This window comes from Canis lupus, chromosome 25 (genome assembly GCF_011100685.1).
Source record: "Canis lupus familiaris isolate Mischka breed German Shepherd chromosome 25, alternate assembly UU_Cfam_GSD_1.0, whole genome shotgun sequence".
Classification (NCBI taxonomy): Eukaryota; Metazoa; Chordata; class Mammalia; order Carnivora; family Canidae; genus Canis; species Canis lupus.
In genome coordinates this window covers 35,016,633-35,044,184 of record NC_049246.1, presented here as the reverse complement: position 1 = coordinate 35,044,184, position 27,552 = coordinate 35,016,633, and the positions used below count along the sequence as shown (strand labels likewise).

The 27,552-nt window shown below is 46.3% G+C and overlaps 1 protein-coding gene across 7 annotated transcripts in view; it reads left to right on the top strand.

Annotated features, from left to right (window-relative positions):
- The window catches only part of SLC39A14 (solute carrier family 39 member 14), a 46,817-nt gene extending 22,043 nt beyond the window's left edge, over nucleotides 1-24,774 (top strand). For 6 of the 7 annotated variants that reach the window (XM_038573847.1, XM_038573845.1, XM_038573844.1 and 3 more), the window contains 8 exons: nucleotides 9,460-9,737; nucleotides 11,890-12,076; nucleotides 15,015-15,184; nucleotides 17,143-17,265; nucleotides 18,381-18,569; nucleotides 18,696-18,903; nucleotides 19,997-20,181; nucleotides 21,573-24,774. In XM_038573847.1, the coding sequence (XP_038429775.1) occupies nucleotides 9,474-9,737; nucleotides 11,890-12,076; nucleotides 15,015-15,184; nucleotides 17,143-17,265; nucleotides 18,381-18,569; nucleotides 18,696-18,903; nucleotides 19,997-20,181; nucleotides 21,573-21,719 (1,473 nt within the window). In that variant the 5' untranslated portion in view covers nucleotides 9,460-9,473 and the 3' untranslated portion in view covers nucleotides 21,720-24,774. Of the gene's footprint in view, nucleotides 1-9,459; nucleotides 9,738-11,889; nucleotides 12,077-12,834; nucleotides 13,005-15,014; nucleotides 15,185-17,142; nucleotides 17,266-18,380; nucleotides 18,570-18,695; nucleotides 18,904-19,996; nucleotides 20,182-21,572 lie in introns of all 7 variants that reach the window. The other variant, XM_038573842.1, reaches the window with a different exon arrangement.
- The last annotated feature ends 2,778 nt before the right edge of the window (nucleotides 24,775-27,552 follow it).

The window sequence follows — 27,552 nt, the reverse complement described above, 5'->3', positions numbered from 1 at the left end:
TAAATGGGCCACTGCCCCTAGGTAACACCACCCTTCTCCCGCCCCTCCACCCAGCAGACCTCCTGCACTGTTTGCAGAAATCAGGCCTGATTTCTGGGTGGCCTTTGGTTGAGCCAAAGCTCCAGGCTAAGGTTCTGGGAGTGGGAGCTGGGAGAAGAGAAGACATCCTTTTAGGGTGTGTAAGAGAGCAGAAGCCTGGAGGGGGCAGAAGAATGGGCCCATTGAGACCTGGGCCTCTTGGGTGAGGAGGAGGGCTGGCTTTCAAGCCACTGTGTTTGCACTGTACTTGGAGGGGATTTCAGCCCACCCCAGAGGAGGGTGGCTTCTTGGACATGGTTCTTTTGGTGAATGGGGGTGGGGGGGTGCTGCATACTGGATGGTAGTTCTCAAAAATTCTTTGAACTCCAGAGAGCCAGTAGGGTATTTCCCCCGAGGACCGGGCTGTGAGGCTACTGGTTTTCTCATTCAGACGACTGTATCACTATTAGTTTGAGCACGAATACTGGGAGTATACTAATTTATAGAACACTGGGCGGTTTTTGTAGTCAGATGTACTGATCATTGCTTTTATAGATTGTAGGTTTTATGCCATATTTAGAAAGTTCACCCTAACTCCTTGACTATAAAAATAACCACCTATGTTTACGTGTATTGCCCTTATCCCCACCTCCCATTGGGACACATCAGTGAGTTGAAGTAAAAAACTAAAAACAAATGCTCCAAATCCCACCATTCAAATGGTCCTCACTACTATTAGGTAGATACTCTGCTGGATAATCTTCTAAGCATACTTACAGATGAATGCATATAGAGAAAGAAATAATCTTACAGAGAAGTATTTAAAATTTCCCTGAATGTAACAGAAGAAAAGGAAGCAGTAAAATTAAAGGAATTATTAAGCTTTAAAGAAATATGTTTTTTCACCAAGAGATTATTTCGTAAAAGAGGTTTAAAAACAAAAACTGAGTCATATCTATAATAACTGTTTTAGATAGTATTTATTCCTGCTAGGAGAGATGAGGACATTAGCATTTTCACATTTTTGTGTCCTCATCTTTTTTTTTTTTTTCAAATGTGTCCTCATCTTTTTGTCTTGTCTTGTAAATTGTCCATTTTTATAACACTTAGGTTCTGTACTGTAACCATAATCCCCAGGGTTTATTTTTCTAAGGGTTTTACCTTAATGTTTACCATCAGTACTTTTACCATGGTTTCTGCTTTCCTAAGATCTTTATTTCTCTATATTAGCTGCATTTCATTCTTCTGTTTTCGCACTCTAGGAAGGAGACTATAGCCTTTGACTTCTTTCATGCTTGAGAATTTCTGCCTGTTGTCCTCACTAGATTTGTGTGACATCTCGGCTGGGAACAATATCTCTGGTTCTTTTTTTTTTTTTTTTTTAATTTTTATTTATTTATGATAGTCACAGAGAGAGAGAGAGAGAGAGAGAGAGAGGCAGAGACATAGGTAGAGGGAGAAGCAGGCTCCATGCAGGGAGCCCGACGTGGGATTCGATCCCAGGTCTCCAGGATTGCGCCCCGGGCCAAAGGCAGGCGCTAAACCGCTGTGCCACCCAGGGATCCCATATCTCTGGTTCTTTTCTCTCCCACTGATGTAAACATTGGTGCATTTTCTTCTGATACTGAATGTTGCTCTGGGGAAGATGAGGGAAGTCTGTATTTTCTGCCTCTTAAGAGAGTTTTAATATGTTTCACAATTTCTGTAATAAAATTTTTTTGGGGAAAAAGTTCCTTTTTGATGCCTGAAAACATCTTTCAAGTTTAGCATTCTGCTTCAGATTGTTGTGGGAGGTAGTTTATTATTTCAGTCTTCAGGTTCTGTTGCTCCTTTCGTTTCAGGGAAATCTTGTGCCCTTTATCTTTGAACATACCTTGGAATCCAGTCTTGGGTTTAGGAACTTTAGGAACCCCAGTTATCCTATGTTTGGTATCATTGTCTTCTCATTACATTTTTTGTTTGTTTTGTTTTTAGATTCATTTTTTTAGTAATCCCTGCACCCAAACTGGGGCTTGAACTTACAACCCCAAGACCAAGAGTTGCAAGGTCTGCCCACTTGAGCCACTAGCGCCCCTCATTCCCCACCTCCCATTGGGACACATCAGTGAGATGAATCTGTCTTTTCCATCTACATTTACTGTGGTTATCTTGGACCCTCTTTTTGTCAATGTTTCTATTTTAAATTACTGGTAGAATTTTGTTCTATGTTCATTATAATTTATTGATTGATTGTTTAGTGATGTTTTGTTCTTTTTTTAGGAAGCCTGCATTCTCTTTGATCTCATTTGGTTTTGTAATTTCATCTTTGAGCTCTGGTTTTATTGCATTAATGTTTTAATTTATTGTGCAGTGTGAGGCAGTTGGGAAGAATTGCTTCTCTGGAGTTATGTTTTACTTTGGGTGATGTCTTTGTCTTTTGCATTATGTTTCCATCATGTTCACGCTAGTGCTGTTGGACTTTGTCAGCTCTAAAACATGACCATGACTCTACACTGGGGCTGACTTGCCCCCTACTCTAGCACCAGCAATGTTAAGGGCTGCGTATTTCTCACCTGTTTACTGAGCCTTGCACCAGTAGGAATGTGGAGATGAGATGGGGCAGATGGATCTGTCCCAGATTCTGGGTGTTAGTAGCAGCTCCTGTGGCATGGCTCAGCCCACAGATTTGGGGGGTGTGTCCCACTGGTGTTGGAGGGGGAGGTATACTCACTGGATGTGGATCATTTCTCCAGTTCAGTCTATGGCCTTGGAGCTCCCATTTCCCTCAAAAGAGAGTCACTCATTGTTCTTGTTTCAGTGTCACCTTTTTATTTTCCCAGCAGCTTTTCCCACTACTCCTTAATTGGAGAGGAAAAGGGATTGGCAACCGCTTGCCTCTGCAGATGTGGGGGAGGTTAGTGAGAACTCTAGCTCTTCTCCGCTGTCCCTGCTAATGGCTGTGAGGCTGGGCCAGGCGTCAGAGGTGGGCCATGGGTGGTGCCTCTTGGATTTCTTAACCTGCCTCTGGATTTGAAGCTACTATATTAGACTATGTCTACCCTCTTGTTTGGTTACTCTTGGTGTTTTGTTTTGGTTTTGCTCATGTTTTACTCAAATGTTAATGATTTAGGGGAAGGAAAATTGTGAAAACCATTTGGGTTCTCCATCTGAACTCAGGTCTTTATTTTCATATAATGTTTCAACGTACTTTATCTTTCTTAATATTGAGAAAACGCTGAAGATTTCTTTTCCCTCTTTGTGAACTAAGGAAACAGACCCAGTGAGATGAGTGTGTTGAGTGGAGTCCCTGCAAATTGGCTTTCAGGCCCAGTGGTCCTTCTCCTGCCAAAGCCAGCACTTCCTTTGGTATTTCATGGATGAGGAAGACAGATGCCCAGTGTTCTGAAGACAGATGCCCAGTGTTCTTGATTCCTCAAGACCTTCCCCACCCACTCTGTTCCCCCTAGCTTTGTCTTTGTCTGCGAGTTTCAGGGTTTTGTATACCTCTCCTAATAGAGGTGCAGGAATGTTGCCCCCTTGACTCCCCTGGGGCCATCTGCATTTGTTTACCCCTCAATAGTTAACCATTAGTGAGGAGTCTCCCCTGGGGAGACAGTTCTACTGGAGAAAGACCAATCTATCAAAAGCTGTTCTACAGAAGTGAACTGTTGACCTGGAAAGAATCCCCAGAGGGGTGGGGAATTGCCTCATAGTTAGCTGGGTCACTCATAGCCCTGGAGCCCTGGATGTGCTGAGGTCACAGGTACCTCAGAGACCCCCTACTGTCTGTCCCCAAGAGGAACATAAGAGAACTAGACACTTCTTTTGACATCCTTTGGATTTTAGGTGGAGGAGAAGACAGTTCAGAGGAAAGCTTAAGGTGATTCACTGAGGCCAGCCAGTGGTGGGGCCAAGGGTTCTGGGGAGCCATTGTTTCTGTCACTGTGGCATCCCCCTCGCTCTCTGCTACCCCTCCAACCCCCATGGCCATTCTTGCTTGCTTGCTTTGGTATGGACAATCAACCTTTTAAGTTAAGTGCTTTGTAAAATTTTAAGTCAAGCGCTTTGTAAAAACCCAGTTGAGATGCCCTTGCCCTGAATGCTGCCATTCAATCTGCAGCTAAGACATCAGCTTGAATTCTAGCTTTAGAATTCATGGTGCTCCTACATAACCCATCATTTGAGGGGTTACAGGATAGGCCCAAGTAGGTGTGCTTACAAACATCTTTCACCCATTTCCTGCGGCTTACCAGTGGCCTCGGATACAGTTGTCTCTGGAGCATTCTTTTCTTTTCTTCCCTGTTCATTCCTTGCTCAGAGGGATCTGAGAATGAGAACGGTGGGCCAGCTGGTAGTCAGGGAAGGAAGTGGATGTTGGGAGGCCTAGAAGATCCAGCATCAGGAAAAGGTGCCACTGTATCACCATAGAGAGAAATCAATGTTTGCTCATGTCTGACGGGAGGTGGGCATAGAAAACCAACAGTGTGGTAAATACAACAGTAAAACTATGTCCACAGCACAGAAATGCCGTGTTTAGGATAAGATTCTTCTGAGCCAAGTGAAGGGATGGGTGGATGGCAGGCAGGTGGAATTAGGAGCCCCCAAGATGGTAGAGAGACCTGAAGGTTCACAGAGGGTCTGAAAGCAAGCGGCTCTCACTGACTTTCTCCCTGGGGGTTTTTTACTTCCCCCTAGAAGGGCTGGGTCTGGCGCCTTGGAGGCAGACCTAAAGGCACTAAAATAATTGACTTCTTTGAACCCAGGCCAAGTGAACAAAGGAGTGGAGAGACTCCAACTTCTCTTGAGTGGGAGAGCCTGGTCCTCTGAGCCAAGAGCACATTTCAAACCTTTGTCTCTTTCCAGCTTGTTTTCCTGTCCTGTGCGCTTCTCTTAGGACTCCTGGAAGGTGTCCTTGAGCGCAGCTGGCTTGGCTCCCTGGAAAGACCAGAGCGGCCCACCCAGGGGCCTGCCCATTTCCATAGCCATCAGAGACTGGGCTTGTCCTGCAGCTGGGCCCACAAGGTGACGGATGACCCCTGCTCAGCACCACCATCCATCTGCATCAAGAACTCTATGTGTTCTCGTCCACTCTCCTTTCTTTCCTCCAAAGAATCTTTCATAAACTTTTTTTTCCCCCCTAAGAATAACTGGGAGCGGGCAGCCCGGGTGGCTCAGTGGTTTAGCGCCTTCAGCCCAGGGGGTGATCCTGGAGACCCAGGATTGAGTCCCGCGTTGGGCTCCCTGCATGGAGCCTGCTTCTCCCTCTGCCTGTGTCTCTGCCTCTCTCTCTCTCTCTCCCCTCCCCCCCGTATTCTCATGAATAAACAAATTTTTAAAATCTTAAAAAAAAAAAAAAGAATAACTGGGAGCTAAAGAAAAAAAAAATCTCTATTGGAGCAGAAGGCTCCCCTTTTGTGTCTACCAAAAGGCCAGGGTCACTTGGATTTGAAGTGTCTTTTAGCAACTCCAAGATCCCTGGACCAGGACCTCTTCCTGCCCTTCAGTTGTTTTTAGATGCTCTGAGGGGTGGGTTGTGTCTTGAGTGTTGGGTCAGGCAGTAGGTCCCACTCACTGAACGTACTCATGCACTTGGGGAGCTGTGCCAGCCGGCCAGGGAGTTGGCAAAGAGCAAATGTTTTGTAAATGCTGACTTTGAAATGAATGGCAATCCAGGTAAAGCTGCTAAAGTTCTGTGGGGTGTCTCACACTTGAAGTGATTTTGTGTTTGTTTTGAGGTTGCTGCAGATAAATGTGAGAAATGTAACTGAAGTGGGAACCATTGTTTATTAGGAAGGTACCCGTAACACCGCCTGGCCTCTAAGGTGTACGGGGGGGGGGGGGGGTGTCTCTTGCGCAGGTCTTCAGCATGCGTTATGCCTGGATTTGGGGTGCTTGCTGAGGGTGGTAGAAATTGGGAAGAGCTGGGGTGCCTGGCTGGTTCAGGCAGTAGCATGTGCCGACTCTTGATCTTGGAGTTGTAAGGTCGAGCCTCACGTTGGATGTAGAGGTTACTTTAAAAAAAATCTTTAAAGAGATTGGGAAGCCCTGCCTAGGAGACATGCGAGATGTTTCAGGCCTCCTCGGGGAGCCAGGGCGTGTATTTTATGTCTCCATACAGCGGGGAAGTGGTTCAGAGTGCATGGACTTTCCTTTCATTCAGACCTGGCTTCACTTGATGAAAAATTTAATTTCTAGTTTCACTGCTCAACTTGTTGGCCATCGATCACGTTTCCTAATCTCTGAAACCGGGTTTCCTCATCTATTAGATGAAGATAAGCATCCCAACTTCTTTTCAAGGCATCTGTGACTGTCAGGTGCTTATTAGCAGGGTTGGCGCTGGTGAAGCCGGCTGCTGCCCTCATCATCTCTTTGCCCTCCTTTGCTAAATCCACAGCCCTGCTCTCCTTTGATAGTACAACACCTGTCTCAGATGACAGGGTGTTCAGGTAGAGAACCATTTGCTTTGTACATTGGATTTTAGCCATTTTGGCCTAAGATCCCACCTGCTCACTGTATGAACTTCTGGTTCTCTGTAGATTTGAGAGTTGTTAACCTCAAAGTAACACTTTACAAAACCGCCGTTTGTTCTGATGGCTAATCCACTCTTTTGTGTAACTCAAAGGACATTCCACTGAAGGGTGAGATTTTCCAGATCTGTGCATGTCCCATGTGTGGAAGCTAAAGCCTGGAATGTCCCCTGGGAGAATTGTGTGATGTGTGTTCTATGGGCCTGGAGTAAAGTTAGCCACAGGGGTATTCTTGTTAGTTCTAGGCGTAGCTGACTCCCATCCCAGGTCCTGAAAGTGGAGGAACTCTGCTGATTATAATCAAATTATAACATTTGAGGGGATCCCTGGGTGGTTCAGTGGTTCAGCACCTGCGTTGGGCCCAGGGCGAGATCATGGAGTCCTGGGATAGAGTCCTGCATCAGGCTCCCAGCATGGAGCCTGCTTCTCCCTCTGCCTGTGTCTCTGCCTCTCTATGTCTATCATGAATAAATAAATAAAATATTTAAAAAAAAGAAAAAAAAAAAGAACTAGGCCATGAATAAAAGAAAAAAAATCCCTTTAAAAAAATTATAACATTTGATTGAGTGCTTTCTATAGGTCAGGCCCTTGGTGACTTGCCGTAGCTCATGTCATTAATTTTCACAATAATCCAGTGTGGTATGTACCCATTTTATAGAAGAGAAAACTGAAGTAGAGAGCCCAAGTAACTTGCCCAAGGCCACTTAATCTGGCCAGCACAGTGGCACAGAAATTCAGACCAGGTTTTCTGACACTAAAGGCCAGGGTAAGCTGCATTACTACTTTTTTTTTTCTTTTTTTTAAGATTTTGTTTTGTTAGGTAATCTAGCCACCAAATATGGGGCCCTAGATCAAGAGTGGTAGGCTCCATCATCGACTGAGCCAGCTGGGTGTTCCTGCATCACTGCTCTGATTCCAGAATGTTGACTCTGGTTAAATTTATCGGCCAACATTGCACCACTTGTAAGCGACAGAACCAGGGTGCAAACAAGCCTGTTCTTAAGCACTCTGCTCTGGCTCCAATGTCACCAGCAATGGCCTGGAGGTGGAGTGATCCACTGTGGGACGTGCCCAGGCCCCGGAAGCCTGGGAGGCGTGGAAACCCCTGCAGTGATTGGGTTCCTGGGCCTAGATTAAATAGGAGGCTCGTTTTCCCCACCTGGTGTTTATTTCCCTAATTAAATTATAACTATACTGAGGGAAATGATTAACGAAAGAAAATCATCATCACCCCTGCTATCTCTCAGGCCTGTATTTCCCTCTTCCTTCTCACAGCCTAACTTTTACATAATTGTTCTGTTTCTTTGCTTAACATTAAACTCCATACTATTGGATGAATTGATATAATTCACCTGACCATAACTTTCTGCCTATAACCTTTTTATTTTTGGATTGCTTTATTAGTATCAATTTTATAGGCTTTTTAAAAATTTATTTGAGGGAGAGCGTGAGCAAGCAAGAGAGAGCACCATCAGGGGGAGGAGCAGAGGGAGAGGGAAAGGGATGAGCAGGGAGCCCGTTTATTGTCCTATAACTTTTCAAAAGTCTCGATATTTACCTAGCCACCGGCAGCATCCTACTCTGTTGTTTCACCTCACTAACATTCAGTTTTGTATTTTTTTGAAATCTGTTTTGCTGTAATAGACAGCAATATAGCACCATCCATCTTTTAAGTTTGTTTGTTTTTTTTTTAAATTTTTATTTATTTATGATAGTCACATAGAGAGAGAGGGGCAGAGACACAGGCAGAGGGAGAAGCAGGCTCCATGCACCGGGAGCCCGACGTGGGATTCGATCCAGGGTCTCCCGGATCGTGCCCTGGGCCAAAGGCAGGCGCCAAACCGCTGTGTCACCCAGGGATCCCTAAGTTTGTTTTTTTAATTGAAGTATAGTTAACATACAATCTAGTAGTTTCAGGTGTGGACCATAGTGATTTGACGTTTATCTATGTTACACGGTGCTCAGCACGATAAGTGTATTCACCACCTGTCACCACACCAACTTATTATAGTAGCGTTGACTATGTTCCCCTTGCTGTACTTTTTTTAGAGGTTTCTATTACTACTTTATTTTTATTTAAATTCAATTTTTGCCAACATATAGTATAACACCTAGTGCTCATCACATCATGTGCCTGTTATGCTGTACTTTTCATCCCCCTGTCTTAATTTATAGCTGGAAGTTGGCACCCTCTTAATCCCCTTCACCTGTTTCGCCCATCCTCTTGCCCCCTTAAGTGTGTATTCCTAACAAACCAGAGAGTATTCTTTCATTTTTATTCTCTAATTTAGGTGGTATAGAAATAAACCCATCATGTTTGGTGTACTCCCCCCGCCCCTTTTAGTTGTAGTTTTTTTGTGTTTTCTTTTTAAGGCAAATTTTTTATTTTGGAGAATTTCCAATGTACAAAAGTGTAATAATAGTATAGGGGTGCCTGGCTGGCTCAGTCGGCAGAGCATGCAACTCTCGATCTCGGGGAGTTTGAATCCCACATTGAGTGTAGAGCTTACTTTAAAAAAAGGGGGGGATATAATAAATACCCATTCACTCATCAAGCAGTTTCATGAGTTATTAACTCATGCTGAGTCTTATTTCATCTATGCTCTTAGTGCAAATACCCCCTCCTTTGTTATTTTGAAGCAAATTCCAGATATCATTTAATTTGTGATCTAAGTATCTCTAAAAAGATAATTTTTATAGCATAATCACAGTTTTAATTTTTAAATTTAGTCAAACCTGTTGATTTGTCCTTTCATTTTTTTATTCTATGCTTTTTCTCAAAAGTTTGGCAGAGGTTTTAGAGAAGGGTGAAGAGTCAGAGGGGAGAGAAGGCTGTGTGGAGCTGAGGCTGCCAGGTCTGGTGCATCTGGTGGGGAAGTGAGAGGAGAGGATGGGTTTCTGAAGCCTCTCACTCACCTGCCTCTCCTTCTTGCAGGCTTATTTGTCACCATGAAGCTGCTACACCCAGCGGCCTTTAACTGCTTCCAGCTGATCCTGCTCAGTTTATGGAGTGCTGTTCCTGAAGCTCACGCTTTGTCCACGGGGACGCCAACCATCAATGCAGTCTCTTTCCTGCAGGACCTCCTGCATCGCTATGGGGAGGGTGACAGCCTCACTCTGCAGCAGCTGAAGGCCCTTCTCAACCACCTGGATGTGGGGGTAGGCCGGGACAATGTCACCCACACCCTGCACGGACAGAGGAACCTCTCAACGGTAAGGCTGTCAGGTCTGCTGAGCACTGTCTGCCCTCGGGGTGGGGGGGGGTCACAGTCCCATCAGGCATGAGTAGCCCAAGCAGCTTGGGACAGACGAGCCTTGATGGCAGAGCAGAGGGGCCAGCTCTTCCCTTTTAGTCTGGGTCCCCAGCAGCACCTCCTGTCCTTCCACGTGGCTGTTTTGGAGCCCTTACTGGAGGAAGCAGCCAGTGAGGCTCCTCAGTCCTCCACCGGCTTCCTCACAGCTGCAGTGGGATCACCTGGCCCCGCCAGCAAGCTGAGCATTTTTCACAGGGTTTATGCTCTACAAGGCCTCTCTGCAGTTGCAGGGGAGCCTCACAGTACCTCCAACAGAAGGCGGAAGGTCTTCATTATTTTTAAGGGAATTCCAGGGGTCCCACAGTTCCTGGTCCCAAGTCCTTGGCTTCTCGTTCTTTGTTCTTTCTTCCATGTCATCTTGGCTAATCATAGTCTGAGGCTATTTGTGGCAGCCAAATGTAAGTCAGCCAGCAGTGTCTTTATATATCTGCTCTGTTCCCGGGGTTGAGTGCTGCGAGAAATAGAGAAAAATGAGTCATGTCGAAGAGTTTGCTGTCAAGATGGAGAGCTTAACCAGCTGAGGACAAAGTTATCGGATAATAAACTGAAGTATTAGGGGCATCTGGGTGGCTCAGTTAGTTGAGCATCTATCTCTTGACTTTGCTCAGGTCATGATCTTGGGGTCATGGGAGGGGTTGTGGGATTGAGTCCAACTTTGGGCTCCACGCTTGGCAGGAAGTCTACTTGAGATTCTCCCTCTCCCTGCCCCTCCCCCATGCTTGCTCACTCTCATTCTCGTGCTCTCTCACTCTCATTCTCGTGCTCTCTCAAAATGAATAAATAAATCTTTTTTAAAAATGGAGTGTTAGGGGATCCCTGGATGGCTCGGCGGTTTAGCACCTGCCTTCGGCCCAGGGCATGATCCTGGAGTCCTGGGATCGAGTCCCATGTCGGGCTCCCTGCATGGAGCCTGCTTCTCCCTCTGCCTGTGTCTCTGCCTCTCTCTCTCTTTCTCTGTCATAAATAAATTAAATAAATAAGTTAGATGCTGTGAGTTGGACACTCTTCATAGGGCTCAGAAACGAGAGAGGGAGTGGGGTGTGTGTGCTATAGTAATCAAGGAAGGTCCGTGGGTTAGGTGTCCAGGGACTTTATCTTGAAGGACAACTTTTTGTAGAGGTAAGGGACCAGGTAGCCTGGACACAGAACCACAGGCTGGAGGTAATGTCAGAGTTGGGGAGGAGGCTGCCCGCATAGGCTCCTGCAGACTGACCCCAGAGGCCCTCCTGGCATGGCAGCAATGTCTTGAGGTCACTAGAGTCCAACCCTCTGCTCTGTGGGCCCAGAAGCTCTCACTTGTCAGCACATCCAGAGGGCTGTTAGAGACCCGTATTAAACCACCTCAGATAGATAAAGACTGATGTGTAAGTATATAAAGTATAATTAGAAGTAAAACTGCAGTGTTTCATGAGAACGGTATGTGAGAACCATTCCCTAACCACCTCCTAAGGGGACTGAGTGTTCATGTCCTGTACCAGCCCTTGCCTGCTCCACGGTAGAGTGAATCTTTATTTTTTCCTTCCTTCCTCCCCTAATCACTGTCAACACATTCTTCAGGCTGGGGTCAACACTACGTATATGGTCATGGAGACCTCCTTAGATGCCGGAGCTCAGTAGCTCTGGAGAAGTCTCTCAAATAGGCACTTTGATACAATAGCTCCTCAGGCTGTTGTGATGTGCGGGCAGATTTGGTATCTGGATGAAGCTATATCTTCAGGTATGCAAATAGAATCATGTTTTCCAAAAAACACACCCTGCTCACAAAGATTAGAAACCAGCTGTTCCCAGACCTCGTGGGCAGCCATGTTCTAGTGCGTGTGTGTCAGGTGTGTGACTTTCACTGGGTGACTGATGCCTGAGATTTTACTTCAAAGTTTTCCAAGTTTAGGGACTACCTTGCTCTCCTCCCATGAGATGAGTCTGCAGACTCCCCAGGATTGGGACAGGTCCCATCTTTGTTTTCCATGCTTGTAAGGCCGAGTCCGTGGCGACAAGGGGCGAGATATGAGTTTGGATCCTGAGAGACTTCCTGCTTCTCCCCTTTGCCTCAGTGCTTTAGCTCTGGAGACCTCTTTGCTGCCCACAACTTGAGCAACCAGTCACGGATCGGAAGGAACGAGTTCCAGGAGTTCTGTCCCACCATCCTCCAGCAGCTGGATTCCCGAGCCTGCTCCTCTGAGAACCAGGAAAACGAGGAGGATGAGCAGATAGAAGAGGGGAAGCCAAGTGCCATCGAAGGTGAGCTGGGGCAAGAAGGCAGGGGCCGGGGGCCATGCAGGTCTTCGCGTGGACTGCCGGGCTAATGGATGGTGCTGCTCGCGGCAGATCTGACCAGTGAGCAGCTCGTCCACACCTGGGGAGTGGATTAGAGGAATGACTACACTGGCATCTCCCGCGCTCACAAGATGCCCTGGCATATTGTTTGGACCCGGTGGTGTGGCTGTTGAACGTTCAGTACTGGCCTTTTGGACCAGCCACTTTTTCATTTTTGTAACTACAAGGGACTAATGCCTCCGTTTTTCAGTTTGGCTGCCCTTGGCCCCCACCTCCCTTCCCCCGCCCTGCCCAGTATCTCTGCTCCAGCCACAGCAGACTCACCGTGGCCATGAGCTTGTGTGACTTCACGGGCCTGCATCGCCCTGAAATTCTGCCTCGCTGGTGCCCGCGGCCCACCCCTTGGTGCCTAGCACGTGCTGCCTGCCTTGTGCTCATTGTTTCCTGCTGTCCATTTCCCTCCCGGTTTTTAAACTTTTCCTGTTGTTTTCACTTGCCTCTCCCATCTGACAGGTAAGCTGCTTTTGATAGCGACTCTGCTGTGCTGTTGGTAGGCTTCCCCACAGCATCCTGCCAGAGATGGACTCAACAAACACGTGCTGATGGGTTGGTGTTCTCTGTCTGCCCCGCTCGTAGCTGAACTGAGAACGGGCCTCCCCAGGCAGCAGGAACACCCCCACCCTCAGTAACGGAGGCCCCCATCTGTTCTTGTTCCTCCGCAGTGTGGGGCTTTGGCTTCCTCAGTGTTTCACTGATTAACCTGGCCTCTCTCCTGGGAGTCCTCGTCCTGCCGTGCACGGAGAAAGCATTTTTCAGCCGTGTGCTCACATACTTCATCGCCCTGTCCATTGGAACGCTGTTCTCTAACGCGCTCTTCCAGCTCATCCCAGAGGTGCAGTAGAACAGAAACTTGTGCGTCCTCTCTCCCTGGGGGCTGGCCACTGCGCCGCCCTGCTTCATGGCCCTGTCCCACCCCCTTGTCCTGAGGCACCTGGCAGCCACCACCTGGAAAATTCACTTCTCCCTCATATGAAGGGACACCAATATGTCTTCAAACTCTGGATCTCAAGGGCCTTCTTCTTGCTCCTGGGGCACCCAGGTTGGCCTGTGGCCTCTTCAGGTGATGTCAGATGCAAGGCACTCTGAATTTGCCCTCCCTGTCCGAGATCTCTCTGTCTCCTTTCCCTGGTCGCTGACTCTCTGAAACCCGGTTTGCAGGGCTCAGAAGGAGCGCTGCAGCTGGTGGTCACTGTCTGAGCCCTGGTCCTTTGTGCCGTCTCTGCTCTAAGTAGAGGCCCTGGCTGTTACTCCAGTGTGGCCACCCAGAGATCCCCCATATGGAAAGAGACGGAAGGAAAAGAGGCTACCAACTGATCAATAAAATTGGCTTCAAAAGCAAGTGATCCTTTTATTTTTTTATTTCAAGTAGGCCACAATTCAGAGCATAGAGAGCCAAACAGAACCAAAACTTTATTTAACAAAACAAAATTAAAATTCTGAGACAAAGAAAAGAGGCTCTCAGTCCTTTATACCTTGCATCTTGACTTTTTCCTGGGATAGGACTGACTTCCTGGTGCCCTTACTTGACTGTTTTGTAATATTTGTTAATTTTGCTTTTTAATTGTGACCAGTGAGGAGCTAAAAAAAAAAAGAAGAAGACCCAAGTTGATGGTCTGCCCATGTTGTCAGCTCTGGCAAGGCTGTGCCCATGTGGTCGGGGTGACTCTGTGGGCCGCCTTTGGGAACAGGGGCAGCCGCCTTTCATAAAAAGAGCCGGTGTCAGTGACTGCCCAGCTTATCCCAATCAAGACTCTTACCCAGAAGAGCTGCCAATAGGATTCCTGGGCCTTTCCTGGTTCTAAGTGAAGGAAGAAATCTGGCTTAAGAGGAACCATCTCATTGTTACCTCAAAATCCCACGTAAATCTAACAAACACTTGTCATGGGAGGCCTCATCTTGGGCTTTTCTTTTTTCAGCTCCAGACATTGAATTTATTAATTTTTTAAAGATTTGAAATAAAATACCGTTATTGCTTATTGAATGGAAATGTAATAATTGTACATTCTGTGCCCCTGTGGTTCACAGGGGCATGCATCTCATCCTGGCTCCATTTCATCCTACCTAGAGTGTGGGATGCTGGGAAATGACAGAGGAAATACTGTTTTGTGACAAGGTGATCTTGGAACTCTGCCCTGTATGTTGGAGCACTCTCAGAGCAAATGGCAACAAACTTGGGGAGAAAAAAAAAGAAACAAAACACAAACCCTGAGAAGTTAAGAGACTGAATTTGATGGGCATCAGGCTTTGCCTGTTCTCTCTCCCGCCGCCCTGCACCTCTGACCTGTTGTATCTTGCACAAAGCCGACCTAGTCCAGGTGGTACTGAATGGTCCGGATGTGAAAGCAAACACGGCAGCACCGTGAGCTCTCTTTGTCCCCTTGATCTTGTTTCCTATTAAAGAGAGCGCCCTCAAGTCCAAAGTCTGCCATGCGCTGCCTGGGGATAGGCCCGAGCACACCTCAGCACACCTCAGCTGTGTGACGAGGCGGCGCCCCACCCTGTAGCTACAGCAGCTGGCAGGTGCACCTCCAGGTGTCACTCGGGCCACCAGAAGCGGCAGCCACAGGGTTCCAAGGCCACCTTGAGTTCCTCCTCATTTCTCCTGAACTGATTGAAGGAAATTTCATCAGACCTGAATCACTAACAAATTTTCTGTTTCTCTCTCCCTCCCTACTTGTCTCTCTGATTTTTCTTTTTGTTTCCTTGTTAATATCCACCCAAACCTTCCTCATTGCCTCCCCATCCTTTCCACCCTGTGTTTCCCCTAAATGGTGGTTGCTGTGAAATGGGGCATTTGCCCTGCTCCCTGTCCCGGGTGGGGCTGGCTCTCCCCCAACGGCAGTGTGGGGATATGGTCTCCTCTGTGTGACCGTCATCTCCCTCTGCTCCCTCATGGGGGCCAGCGTGGTGCCCTTCATGAAGAAGACTTTTTACAAGAGGCTGCTGCTCTACTTCATAGCTCTGGCGATTGGAACCCTCTACTCCAACGCCCTCTTCCAGCTCATCCCCGAGGTATGACAAGCCAGGGCTTTCTCACACAGGAGCATGCCAGTCTCTGGGGGGGACTGCGGGGCACAGTGGGAGGACCCTCCACTTTGACGCAAGGCATAGGAGGTCCTTTCCTTTCGGAAGGTGAAGCTGAGATTGAATCTCGAGTTAGGAAAGACCACATAATGTAGGTTTGGGAGCTAAGTTGGATCCCAGCTCCACCTTTGACAAGTTCTTTGACCTTGGGTATGTTGCTGGACCTCTCTGGGCTTCTGTTTCCTCCTATACAAAACAGGGGAAATGATAGGATGGGCCTCACGATGACGTTGTGAGGGCTACGTGAGTTAATACTTGTAAGGCAACTGGGTGCCTGCTATGTACTCTCTAACTGCTGGGTGAGAAGATGCAGTGTAGTTAAGATTGCTTTATGGCTCCCAATTTGGAGCTTGTGGCACAAGCAGAGAAACCAACAGAATCCATAGGTCTCAGTAAAAAGATCAGTTCCCTGCAGTAGGTTGTTTTGGGGCAAAGGTAATCTGAATAAAGCAGCCTGGTTTTCACGTACATTAATGGCACCTTTGCCCCATTCCCTAGGTTACTGAGAAAATCTTCAGAGAACTTAGTCCCTGTGGGGTTTGGCAGGCAGCCGTGGAGAAGCTTTATCTGACTTGGTGCAGCGTCTGTGGTGGTGTGCGGGCGGCGTCTCCTTGTGGTGGTCTGACAGGCCTGGGCATAGCCAGAGTCTGGCACAAACATGACGCCGCCTGCTGCTTCTTAGAGCACCTTGTGTTTTCTAAGAGGTGGTTTTCTGTCTCCCTGATCGAATCTTAGATCAGCTAATGTCTAGAGATCTAGTAACATTTTACCCATTTAACGGATATGGAACAAGAGCACATATCCTAGAGGCCAGGTTTCATAACTCCTAAGGCCATGCCTTTGTGGAGAACTGTTAGTTGGCGGTTTCCACTCCACTCTTCTGAGATGCTGTGCCTCTCCTGGAAAGTCGGCCTCCATGTGCCGTTTCTACTCTACAACTTAACCTTTACATCTCTTAGGAAGCTACACAAGCAAGTGGAGATGCGTTTTTGCCCCTTTAAAACAGAAAGGAAAAACACTTAACCTTTTAAGCAGTCTAGTGTTCCTGGTACTTAGGATCACTTTCATCTTAGACCTATCCACATGAGAAGGTGGGTTTATTCAAGAGGCTTGTTTCCGGTCTGAAAATGGAGAGAGCCCTTCACTGGCCAGCTTCCCAAGACCTCACCACAAGTCAGGAGCGTCACTGAGCATGGAATTCTCCCGATTCCTATTCCAGTCCTCTTCCCAGTAGATTGCTTTTTTCCACCCCCATGGTCATTGAAGTTTCCAGAAATAACCCCAAACAACCCCCCCCTTCCCTTCCCACTCCCCAAATTGGCATGTGCAGCAACACAGTTTGCTTTCTTGGCTTTGTGGTCACTGGGAGGTCTGTGGTCAGGAAGATGCCAAAATTCTTACTATTTAACTGGGGAATGGATTTCCCATTTTAGAAAGCGTAATTACACCATCACTCTTTGTTTATAAGCAGATCAGCGAGGGACATTAGATAACAATGAAAGTAAACACAAGTGTCTCCTTAAGGATGGAATTTGCAGGCAGATTGTGTCCTTGTAGCAGAAAACCAGGAAAAATGTAAACAGTCTTTTCTAAAAGTGGAAAACCATATCCAAGGGCTGTTCTTCCTGACAGTAAAATTCTAAAGAGGATCGGTCTTTTGCATCTGAAAATAAGCTAGAGAGAACCTAACAGGCATGGTGATGTGGCTTGAAGGAAAGTCAGGAGTTCGATTTTGCTGGGAAGGGAAGGAACTGGTAGGTAGCAGAGCTACCCCCACTGAGGACCACTCTTTCCAGTCCTAGAATAAGAAAGTGGTTAAGAGACAAGCGGGGACCTGTGAAGATTTTTTATTTTCTTAAACTCATTTTGTTTTCCTGGGTCCACAGGCTTTTGGTTTCAACCCTCTCGAAGATTATTATGTCTCCAAGTCTGCAGTGGTGTTTGGGGGCTTTTATCTTTTCTTTTTCACAGAGAAGATCTTGAAGATGCTTCTTAAGCAGAAAAATGAGGTGAGGCCCAATTTTTGGTTAAAAACAGTGCTCCTGGGCAGCCCCGGTGGCACAGCGGACTGGCGCCGCCTACAGCCTGGGGTGTGATCCTGGAGACCTGGGATCGAGTCCCATATCGGGCTCTCTGCATGGAGCCTGCTTCTCCCTCTGTCTTTGTCTCTGCCCCTCTCTCTGTGTTTATGAATAAATAAATAAAATCTTTAAAAAATAAAAACAGTGCTCCTGGGCAGCCCGGGTGGCTCAGCGGTCTGCCTTCAGCCCAGGGTGTGGTCCCTGGTCCTCCTGGTCCAGGGATCGAGTCCCACATAGGACTCTCTGCATGGAGCCTGCTTCTCCCTCTGCCTGTGTCTCTGCCTCTCTTTCTGTGTGTGTCTCTCATGAATCAATAAATAAAATCTTTAAAAAATAAAAATAAAAACAAAAAAACCGTGCTCCTAGGCATGCATCCATCCTAGAAATGTTTGTATGTCTCAGTAGTCGTATTATCTTACAAGCACCAATGCAGTGAACTTACCTGCTGTGGACAGATTTCAGGAACAGATCTCCTATCTCACCTTACCAGGCAAGGATGTCCATGTCTGGCCTGTGTGTGTGCCTTTGCTAGGCAGCAGCAGTTTATTCCCTTGTCTCATTCAAAATTATTTCTTTAATGCACCTTTTGTACCTTTAGGAGGTGAGGGAGGTGCTTGATGTGTATAGTCATGGTGTAGGAAGTACCACTACAAAGAAACAGGATGATTACTGTAGTATAGCTCCGAAAAGGTATCTTTGGTGCCTGGCATGTGGATGTCCTCCAAATAGTTGCTGAATGGAATAAAATGAGCCATTGCAAAGGAGGAGCTATAAACTTTTCAAGCAAAGCCGCCTCACCGGAACAGGTGTTGGCTCTGAGGTCACAGCTTCGATTTCTGTCCTACACCAAGTCCTGCCTTCACCTGGGTTCAGCTTCCTATAACAACTTTCCTTTTCCTGTGTGTATTGCCTGCTTGTGTTTTCTCTGATGGTGGGAAGGAGGAGGTCTTCCCAGTGCTGGGAGCACCTATCCATAGTGAGTGCTCAGGAAGCTTTGTGGTTTTGGTGAGTGTCATGCTGATCCCTCCTGATGGCCCCTCCAGCATCATCATGGACATAGCCATTATGCCTCTGAGACACTTCCTTCCAAGAAGGACCAGGAGGAGGGGGTGACCGAGAAGCTGCAGAATGGGGATTTGGACCATATGATTCCTCAGCACTGCAGCAGTGAGCTGGATGGGAAGGCCCCCGTGATGGACGAGAAGGTCATCGTGGGCTCACTCTCTGTCCAGGTCAGTGGGCCGTCTGCTGTTGGGTGGGAGCCTTTAACTAGTAATGGCCTTGATGGCTCAGGCTTACCTTGAAGGACCATCCTCCACCTTTTGACCTGGGGGCCATGGGGATGGGCTCTGTTGTAGGACTTGCAGGCTTCCCAGAGTGCCTGCTACTGGCTCAAAGGCGTTCGCTACTCTGATATCGGCACTCTGGCCTGGATGATCACGCTGAGCGACGGCCTCCATAATTTCATTGATGGCCTGGCTATTGGTGCCTCCTTCACCGTGTCTGTTTTCCAAGGCATCAGTACCTCAGTGGCCATCCTCTGCGAGGAGTTCCCACATGAGCTAGGTAAGAATGCCTGCACTGTGCCATTCCCGTTGTACCTGCACTGCTGTGGTTGTTGGCACAGCACCCTTCTTATTTATTTGAGAGAGAGTGGCGGGGGGGGGGGGGGGGGCTAGAGGAAGAGGGAGAGAGAATCTTTTTTTTTTTTTTTTTTTTGGGAGAGAGAATCTTAAGCCATCTCTACACTAAGCATGGAGGCTGACACAGGGCTTGATCCTGCAACCCAGAGATTAGCTGAGCCAAAATCAAGAGACACCTAACTGAGTGAGGCCCAGGTGCCCCAAAAATGATGGACATTTTTATAGAGGTGTTTGTTTCCCTGTGGCTCAGTTTCCTCACCTCTAAAATGGGGTTAATAATAATACTTCATAGATTTTTCATGAGGATTAAAGGAGCAAAAACAGTGAAAAGGACTTGCTTTGTGCCATGTGTATTCTAAGTGTACAGAGTAGGTTATCTTTCTCTCTCTCTCTCTCTCTCTCTCTTTATTTTTTTTTCTCTCTCTCTCTTTTTAAGGTTATCTCTTACATCCTATCAATCTTACTAGGTTCAGATGTCTGTTAGAGGTCAGTGGGTGGAAGAAGTAGATGAGCCGGGAGTTAGGAAGTCCTTAGTTTTATCAGAGCAAGAATGTAAAAGGCCCAGACTTCAGAGGCTCAGAAACTCAAGGTCAGGTCCTGGCTTTGCCAATCTACTGGCTTGTGACTTCGGGCAAATTATTTAACTTCTCTCAGTGTCACTTTGGTTTTCTGAGAATACCATTCAGTGTAGTTGTGAGGAAAGAAGCTCCTATTTCACCATCCATCTAAAGAGCAGTGAGGTTCTTGCTAGTTGCTTATCTATGTTGAAAATCCTGTGTGTTATTTTCACCTCTAGGCTGGAAATGCATGGTTACTTTTGTAAATGGAGAAAGCTCCTAGATGTGAAGAGGAAAGGGTGCTTTGGACTTGTCATTGCAGTCTCAGGCCTGAGGCTGTCTTGATTTTTTTTTCCCCCCCAAGACATGATGCATAGCTGAAACAGTTTGTCCTCATCACGTTCTCTGTCTGTGACCTAGAGTAACTCTTCCCCACCTTTCCCTCTTGTCCCCCCTTAGGAGACTTTGTCATCCTGCTCAATGCCGGGATGAGTATCCAGCAGGCTCTCTTCTTCAACTTCCTTTCTGCTTGCTGCTGTTACGTGGGTCTGGCCTTTGGCATCCTGGCTGGCAGCCACTTCTCTGCCAACTGGATCTTTGCACTGGCTGGAGGAATGTTCTTGTATATTGCTCTGGCTGATATGGTAAGTCTTCCATAGTTCATGCCATGTAGGCACCATGGGAGGGACTGGGTTATTCACTGGGCAGGAGGCAGCCGAGAGGACATGAGTTTGTTTTTAGTAACAGCTTTGTTGAGGAATCACTCCTACCACACAATTCACCTACTTAAGGTCTACAGTTCAGTACTTTTAAAGAAGACATTGGATTTTAAAGGACAAAAAACTTACCAGCGTGTGTTATTAAAGAAAATGATTAACCTTAATCCCACACTCCTCCCTTAAATACTTAAGTATTACAGAATAAGTATGTACAGATAAACGAAGGGAAGGAAGGAAAAGAAATGAACATTGAATATATACTTTTATGTTCTGCTTTCCTTTTTTACTTCATGTATCCTAGACATTTTTTCCACGTTGCGTACCCTTTAGAAGCATATTCTATTCCATGGCAGTGTTATTTGGTGAGAGGATATACCTTTTCCAGAACTAGAATTGCTGGCTCAAGAAGGATGTATTGTGGTTGGAGGCTTTTGATGAGTGTCACTGCTTTCGGCGGTGACCGCCAACATTCGTGGTACTGTACCCACTAACGTTGGCGTGACCCTTTTAAGTGGCTTTAAGTCGGCTAATGAAATACCTGATTGGTTACATCTTTTGTAGATGGAGGTTGATTTCTTGTTGGCATGACATTCTCTGGCATGTTTGCATGACTTATTTCCCACATCCTTTGAAAATAATACTTTTGGTACAGTGATGAGAGTGCTGACCACCATGACCCCTCCTCACTCCCTGGAAACATTTTAAATTCCCTCCTCTCTTGTGGGGAGCCCCTCCCACGGTGAGGATATCCTTTTGCATTACTTGAATTAGGAGGTCTAGGAAGTCTGTTCATTGTCACCTGCTTTGCTGGCCAGCAGCCCAGGGCCTTGAGTCATAGCCATCTCATAGCTCCAAGCTCTGGCTCCTCGCACAGTTGCTGAATTTTCCAAAGAGGTGGCAGCAGCGTTTTAGTAACAAAAAGATCTTCTCGAGTGTTCTTCAAGTCCACAGCAAAAAGTTGACTTTTATCAAAGCAGTTCTTTTTAGCCAACATCTAAACCTATCCAGGGTTTCATGCACAGATACTTTTACCTCAGTAGTTGAAAAGTAGTAGTAGCCACCTTGGACCAAAGCTGATAAGGCTACTGCTGCTGGCGTTTTTTGTGAAGGACTTCTATGTAATATACATATATCTCATTTACATATTCTTTCCCTATAATATAACACTTGAATGATACATAACATACTCTAATACAGATATTCTTAGGATAGGTATAACGATGAGTCCGTCCATGTGATCCATCTCTCACTGAATTGTCCTGGACTCCCCAGGTTGGGAAAGGAACTCTAGCTCTCTTGTTTTTCTCCTTTCTCAGTTCCCTGAGATGAATGAGGTCTGCCAAGAGGATGAAAGGAATGGGAGCGTATTGATCCCCTTTGTCATCCAGAACCTGGGCCTCTTGACGGGTTTCACCATCATGCTCCTCCTCACTATGTATTCAGGACAGATCCAGATTGGGTAGGGCCCTGCCAGGAGCCGGCGGGATTGGAAGTTGGCTCTGGGCCGCCCAGTCCCTGGCCCAAGGACTCTGCACCCGCGACGCACCTCCGAAGTGGCAGTTGTATTAAAGACTGTGACACGGACTGTACTCCCGCATTCAGATGTCAGCTGTTTTTACACATGCTCTGTCCTAGGAATAAGCTGCCCTGGCAACCAGTGTCTAGGTAGTGCCTCTCTCCCCTCTCTCCCCCTTTCTCAGATTGACCCTGGAACCTTGAATGCAGCTTACTTAGCAGGCAAGCCTAACTTTTTTCTTTGGTTACCCTGGCCTCTTTCTCTTTGAACCAGCGCTGAGAGGTTTTGTACCATCGCCCTACAATGCAAAAATACCACCAGTGTTCATGACTTGGTTCATGGTAATGGGAGGCAAATCTGGGGTTTCAGGGCCCATGAATCTAAATGTGTGTCCTGGACCTCAAGATAACCCATTTTGAAGTAGATTCACCTATTTTTACAGAGAAAGGGTCCAGGGAACAAGAACCCCTCCTATTTTTTTCAAAGTCTGTCCAGTTGCCTGTTTTCTCAGAGAGAACTGAAAGTTGGAACACGTGTAGGGCAGGAGAGGAGCGTAAGAATCCTCATTGCGTGCGAGGTGGGTGGCTAGCAGTGATGGTTGTGCCCTGTCATGATGGTTACCTGTCCCCCTGGCATGCTGCAGCTGCGATCTCATGGCTGTACCGGTGAGCTCACATTCCCCACTGGTGGGCCGCTGCATGGGGCCAGTTGCCTGGACCACCTCCCCTTCTTTCACATTAACACTGACAGAATGGAAGGCCAAGAATGGAGACCTGCAAGATACCAGTTGGTTTTGCTATGATTTCCACCTCCCCTTCCTCCCCTCTCCCTTCTTCTGAGAGATTTTTATCTGCCTCCATAGAAGCACATTCTGAGCACACCCAGTCTTGTATTTGAGGGGAGACTGCACAAATTTCCCTCCCCTGGTCACCACTTCTGCTGCAAAGTGGCAATCCAATCACTTGCAGAATCGGGTGCAGATCATGCTCTTCTTAGACAAAGGTGATCAGAAATGGAATCGGTGCGGGCACAGTTTAGGATTTCGTAGATAAAAAAGTACGAGTCATGGAAGTCTAAGTTGGAAGATCCAAGTGCTCAGATGGGGCGCTGCAGATGCTTGCAGAACAGGAGCTTCCTGGTGATGCCACGAGTGGGTTTTAGGTTCCCCTTCATCCCTCACCCCAAGCAAGAAAGGGCGAATCCTAGACTGAACGGAACATGAATTGCTCTAACCCTCTTCAGAAGATGGATTGATAGGCTTGTCTGTGAGACTGTAGGCCAGCCCCAGGCACTGTGGAGCCGTCGCCTCAGAACTCTGGCTTCAGGGGGAGCTCATCTCCAGGTTCACTAGGTGAATTGATTTATTATTATCATATTGATAATGTGAGATTCTTAGCCACTTTGGGGAGCCAGTCTCCCCAGAAGCCTTTTTTAGTGGTGCCCACAGTTGCAGCCCAGGGGCTGTGCTCACTAACTGATTTGTGTGCATGACTCACAGGTGTGCTGCTCATGGCCCACACCTGTGAGCTTTTCTGTTCTTACACAGGAAGACTTTCCACAACACAATAATTAAAAGCCACATCTCTTTTGGTTTTTCCTCTTCTTGGGAAATGGCCCTCAAATCAGGAATAGTCTTGAAAAGAGTATGAGCGGGAACACTGCACTGCTGGCGATGCTTTATAAGTTTTTTTCCTTCTCTTGCCTGTTGACTTGGAGAGATTTGAGAAGGGGCTGAAGAAGAAGGAAAACTTGAGTTCTCATGATTCTAGAGTAAATATCAGGCCTGACTCCTGATAGGATTATGGTCCAATTTTACCAAAGAACCAATTCCTCGAATGTTGGAATCTAACTTTTTATATTATCATTGTTTTTATTATCGTTGTTGCTATTTTAAAAACGGTTCTTTGTCTTCTCTGTTTTATTTTTCTGTGTCTGACTTTGCTTTCAGGAGCTAGCAGCCAGTAACAAACTTTAAGACTTTACGGAGATTTTTCTTTCCCTAATTCACATTAATATATGAAATTTATAATTTTAGCATTCCCTATAGATCCGTCATTCCTTACAAATACCGATCTTCTTGGAGTAGAATACTAAGTTAGAGGTAGTGGGATCCTAGTTTTAGGAGAAGAGCTTGAACATGTAATTGGTATCAAATTTAAAAATCAAGTATGAAGTAGTAGGGTGCTTTCCCTTTTCATGCACATCTATATTAACTTAAGAATTTTTCCTTTCATAGACAGCTGCCTCAAAGAGAAATTCTCTTTAAACTGTAATTGGTCCAGAGACCAGTCCTGGCTGGAACTCAGGAGGGGTGGAGGCACGCAAATAGTACAATCGAGTCTGTGTTGCCATTGGCAGCAGATTTGCCTCGAGCATTGAAAATGTGGCAATTCCTTTTTGACTTTGAAGTATTGGATTTGCTGTTTTAAGCATTTGTACATATTAGAAGTCTGAAGAGTAGCAAGCTTTGAGAACCCCTGGCATTAGCACCTTTGACATCTTTCCCCAGGTGACCAGCTCCTAATGTCAACAAGGAAAGCCTGTATCATGAACAGGAGCGGTGACCCAGGAGCAGGCTTCTGCTGCTTTTACCCTTGCCCTGGCCAGCAGGTTGCCTTCTGTCCTCCCCCCTCCCAGAGGTGTTTAGGATCTTTTGTTTCTAGTGTCAACTCGGGCTTTTCCTCATAGGTTCTTTGCCCTGGGTTTAAAAGAGGAGGCGTCTCTGGGTGTCCTAAGACCTGTCTTTAGGAAGTCCCATTCCAAAGAGATGGTAGTATTCTGGAAATCTGCTTAAAAACAAGAAGCTGTCTGATTTTTGCAAAAGAGAGAGGTTAGGTTTTTATTCATCTTTTCTTTTACAGTTCTGCAGTTCCATCACAGTGTTTTTTTTCAATAACTCAGGTGTTAATGAGGATAAATTAGAAAAGAAAATAACTTATGTGGACTGTAAATGTTTTATTTGTAAGATTCTATAAATAAAAGCTATATTCTGTACTACTGAATCACAAGTGTGATCTTTTACAGTAAGGGAGACTGGGGGACACAAGGTGGCGATAGTGTCACACCAATGTCTAAAGCTTTGTGTGCCAATCCCGCTTCTATTTGCAAAGGGGATTTTAGACAGAAAGAACCTTAGATACCATAACCTGCTCGCTTTAAAATGATTTAGGGGCACCTCGCTGGCTCAGTCAGTGAAGCATGCAACTTTTATTATTATTATTATTTTTTAAGATTTATTTATTCATGAGAGACACAGAGGGGCAGAAACACATGCAGAGGGAGAAGTAGGCTTCCTGTGGGGAGCCCGATGTGGGACAAGATCTCAGAGCCCTGGGATCACACCCTGAGCTGAAGGCAGATGCTCAACTGCTGAGCCACCCAGGTGCCCCAAGCATGTGACTCTTGATCTCGGGATTGTGAATTTGTGCCCCATGTTGGGTATAGAGATTCCTTAAAAATAAATCTTTTTAAAGAATGAAAAGAAAATCATTTATCTTTGATGGAGCCTGACTTTGCTAATGTTGCATCACAGAAGAACTTGGGTTTCCTTTTTTTTTTAAGATTTTTATTTATTTTATTATTTTTTATTAATTATTATTATTTTTTTATTCATGAGAGACACAGAGAGAGGCAGAGTGAGAAGCAGGCTCCCTGCAAGGAGCCCGATGCGGGACTCTATCCCAGACTCCAGGGTCACACACTGAGCCAAGGCAGACGCTCAGCCGCTGAGCCACCCAGGCATCCCTGACTTATGTTTACTAAGGAGAGCTTTCTATCCACGCTCTTCTCCCTTGTGCACATCCACCACTTGAATGAAATTTGTAGAGTAAGCTTGGTTGATTTGAGCCACATCTCCTGTATGGGTTACAGGAGAAAATCCTGTCATGGGACCTAAAATTTTAAACCCTTCTTATTCCAGTTTAGTCACAGGGCCAGGGATCAGTTATGTTTCTTCCGCAACAAAAATGAGCAGTAAGGAGGTGCCTAGGTGGCTCAGCTGGTTAAGCAGCTGTCTTTGGCTTAAGTTATGAACTCAGGGTCCTGGGATAGAGCACCACCTTGGCTCAGTTGGGAGTCTGTTTCTCCCTCTCTGCCCCTTCCCCTGGTTTCTTGGTGGGATTTCAGCACCTGCCACACAGGAGGAATAAATGAAGAAAAACAACTGAAAGGTCTGTGAAAATAATCTTTTTCCACTGGCAATTGTTTGAGTGGGGTTTTTCTCTTTGGTGTTGGTTTTGCTTCTGCCTTGCTACCTGACTCTATCTACTTTTCCTAATTAAATATTTTAAAGATTTTTTTTAAGTAATCTCTATGTCCAATGTGGGGCTCAAAGTTAGAACCCTGAGATAGAGAACCACATGCTCTACCAACTGAGCCAGCCAGGTGCCTCTAGTCCTCCTTCATTTAGAAACAAGTTTTTTTTTTTTTTTTTTTTAATTTTTTATTTATTTATGGTAGTCACACAGAGAGAGAGAGGCAGAGACATAGGCAGAGGGAGAAGCAGGCTCCATGCACCGGGAGCCTGACGTGGGATTCGATCCCGGGTCTCCAGGACCGCGCCCTGGGCCAAAGGCAGGCGCTAAACCGCTGCGCCACCCAGCGATCCCTAGAAACAAGTTTTTGAGAGTTGAATTTGTGGTCTGTGTAGAAGAGAGCTAAACATAAATAAGTCCTTCAGGGGGTTAAAACAGATCATAGCCCATTCTTTGTAATGCTCTTAACCAGGTAGGCCATTTAAGACTTTAAGATTGTTTTTTTTTTTTTTTTAAGTTATCTTTACACCCACTGTGGGGACAAACCTACAACCCCAAGAGTCACATGCTTCACCCACTGAGCCAGCAAGGGGTCCCATCCCAATGCTCTTCTATTTTAAGATTTTACTTACTTATTAGAGGGTACAAGCAGGGGGAGGCACAGAGGGAGAGGGACAAGCGTCCCTGCTGAGTGTGGAGCCCAACTCAGGGCTCAACCCCAGGACCCTGAAATCATGATCTGAGCCAAAATTAAGAGCTGGACATTTAACCAACTTGAGCCACCCAGGCACCCCAGTGCTCATCTCTTTTAAAGATTTTTGCACTCTAGATTTAGTGTGGAATACCTAGGTTTCTGAGGAATGATAGGTTCGAATCCCACCAGAAGTAGACTCCTTTCATCCCTCTGGAATAAAATGAATTAACATTCCATTTAAAATAGAAAATACTGGGGCAGCCCAGGTGACTCAGCGGTTTAGCGCCTGCCTTCAGCCCAGGGCCTGATCCTGGAGACCCCAGATCAAGTCCCACATCAGGCTCCCTGCATGGAGCCTGCTTCTCCCTGCCTGTGTCTCTGCCTCTCTCTCTCTCTCTCTCTCTCTCTCTCTCTCTCTCTTTTTCTCTCTCATCTCTCATGAATAAATATAAAATCTTTGAATAAATAAATAAAAATAAAATAAATAAAATACAAAATACTGGTAGTTGGAAAAGATCCATAGGCCCTTATCAGCCCTTGGAGAAGTATGTTTAGAGTCCATGGCCAAGAAAACATTTTTCTTACCAACATCACAGCCCCTTCCTGTTGGATGCCTGTTGATGGTTTTGAGGGGGTGGGAGGTTGGCTCCATCCCCAACTTGGAGCTTGAACTCAACACCCCCAAGATCAAAAGTCGCTTGCTTAACTGACTGAGCCAGTTAGGCACTCCTCATGGTTTGTTTTTAAAGATTTTATTCATTCATTTATTCTTGAGCGACACAGAGGGAGAAGAAGGGAGCCCGATGCGGGACTCAATCCGATGTGGGACTCGA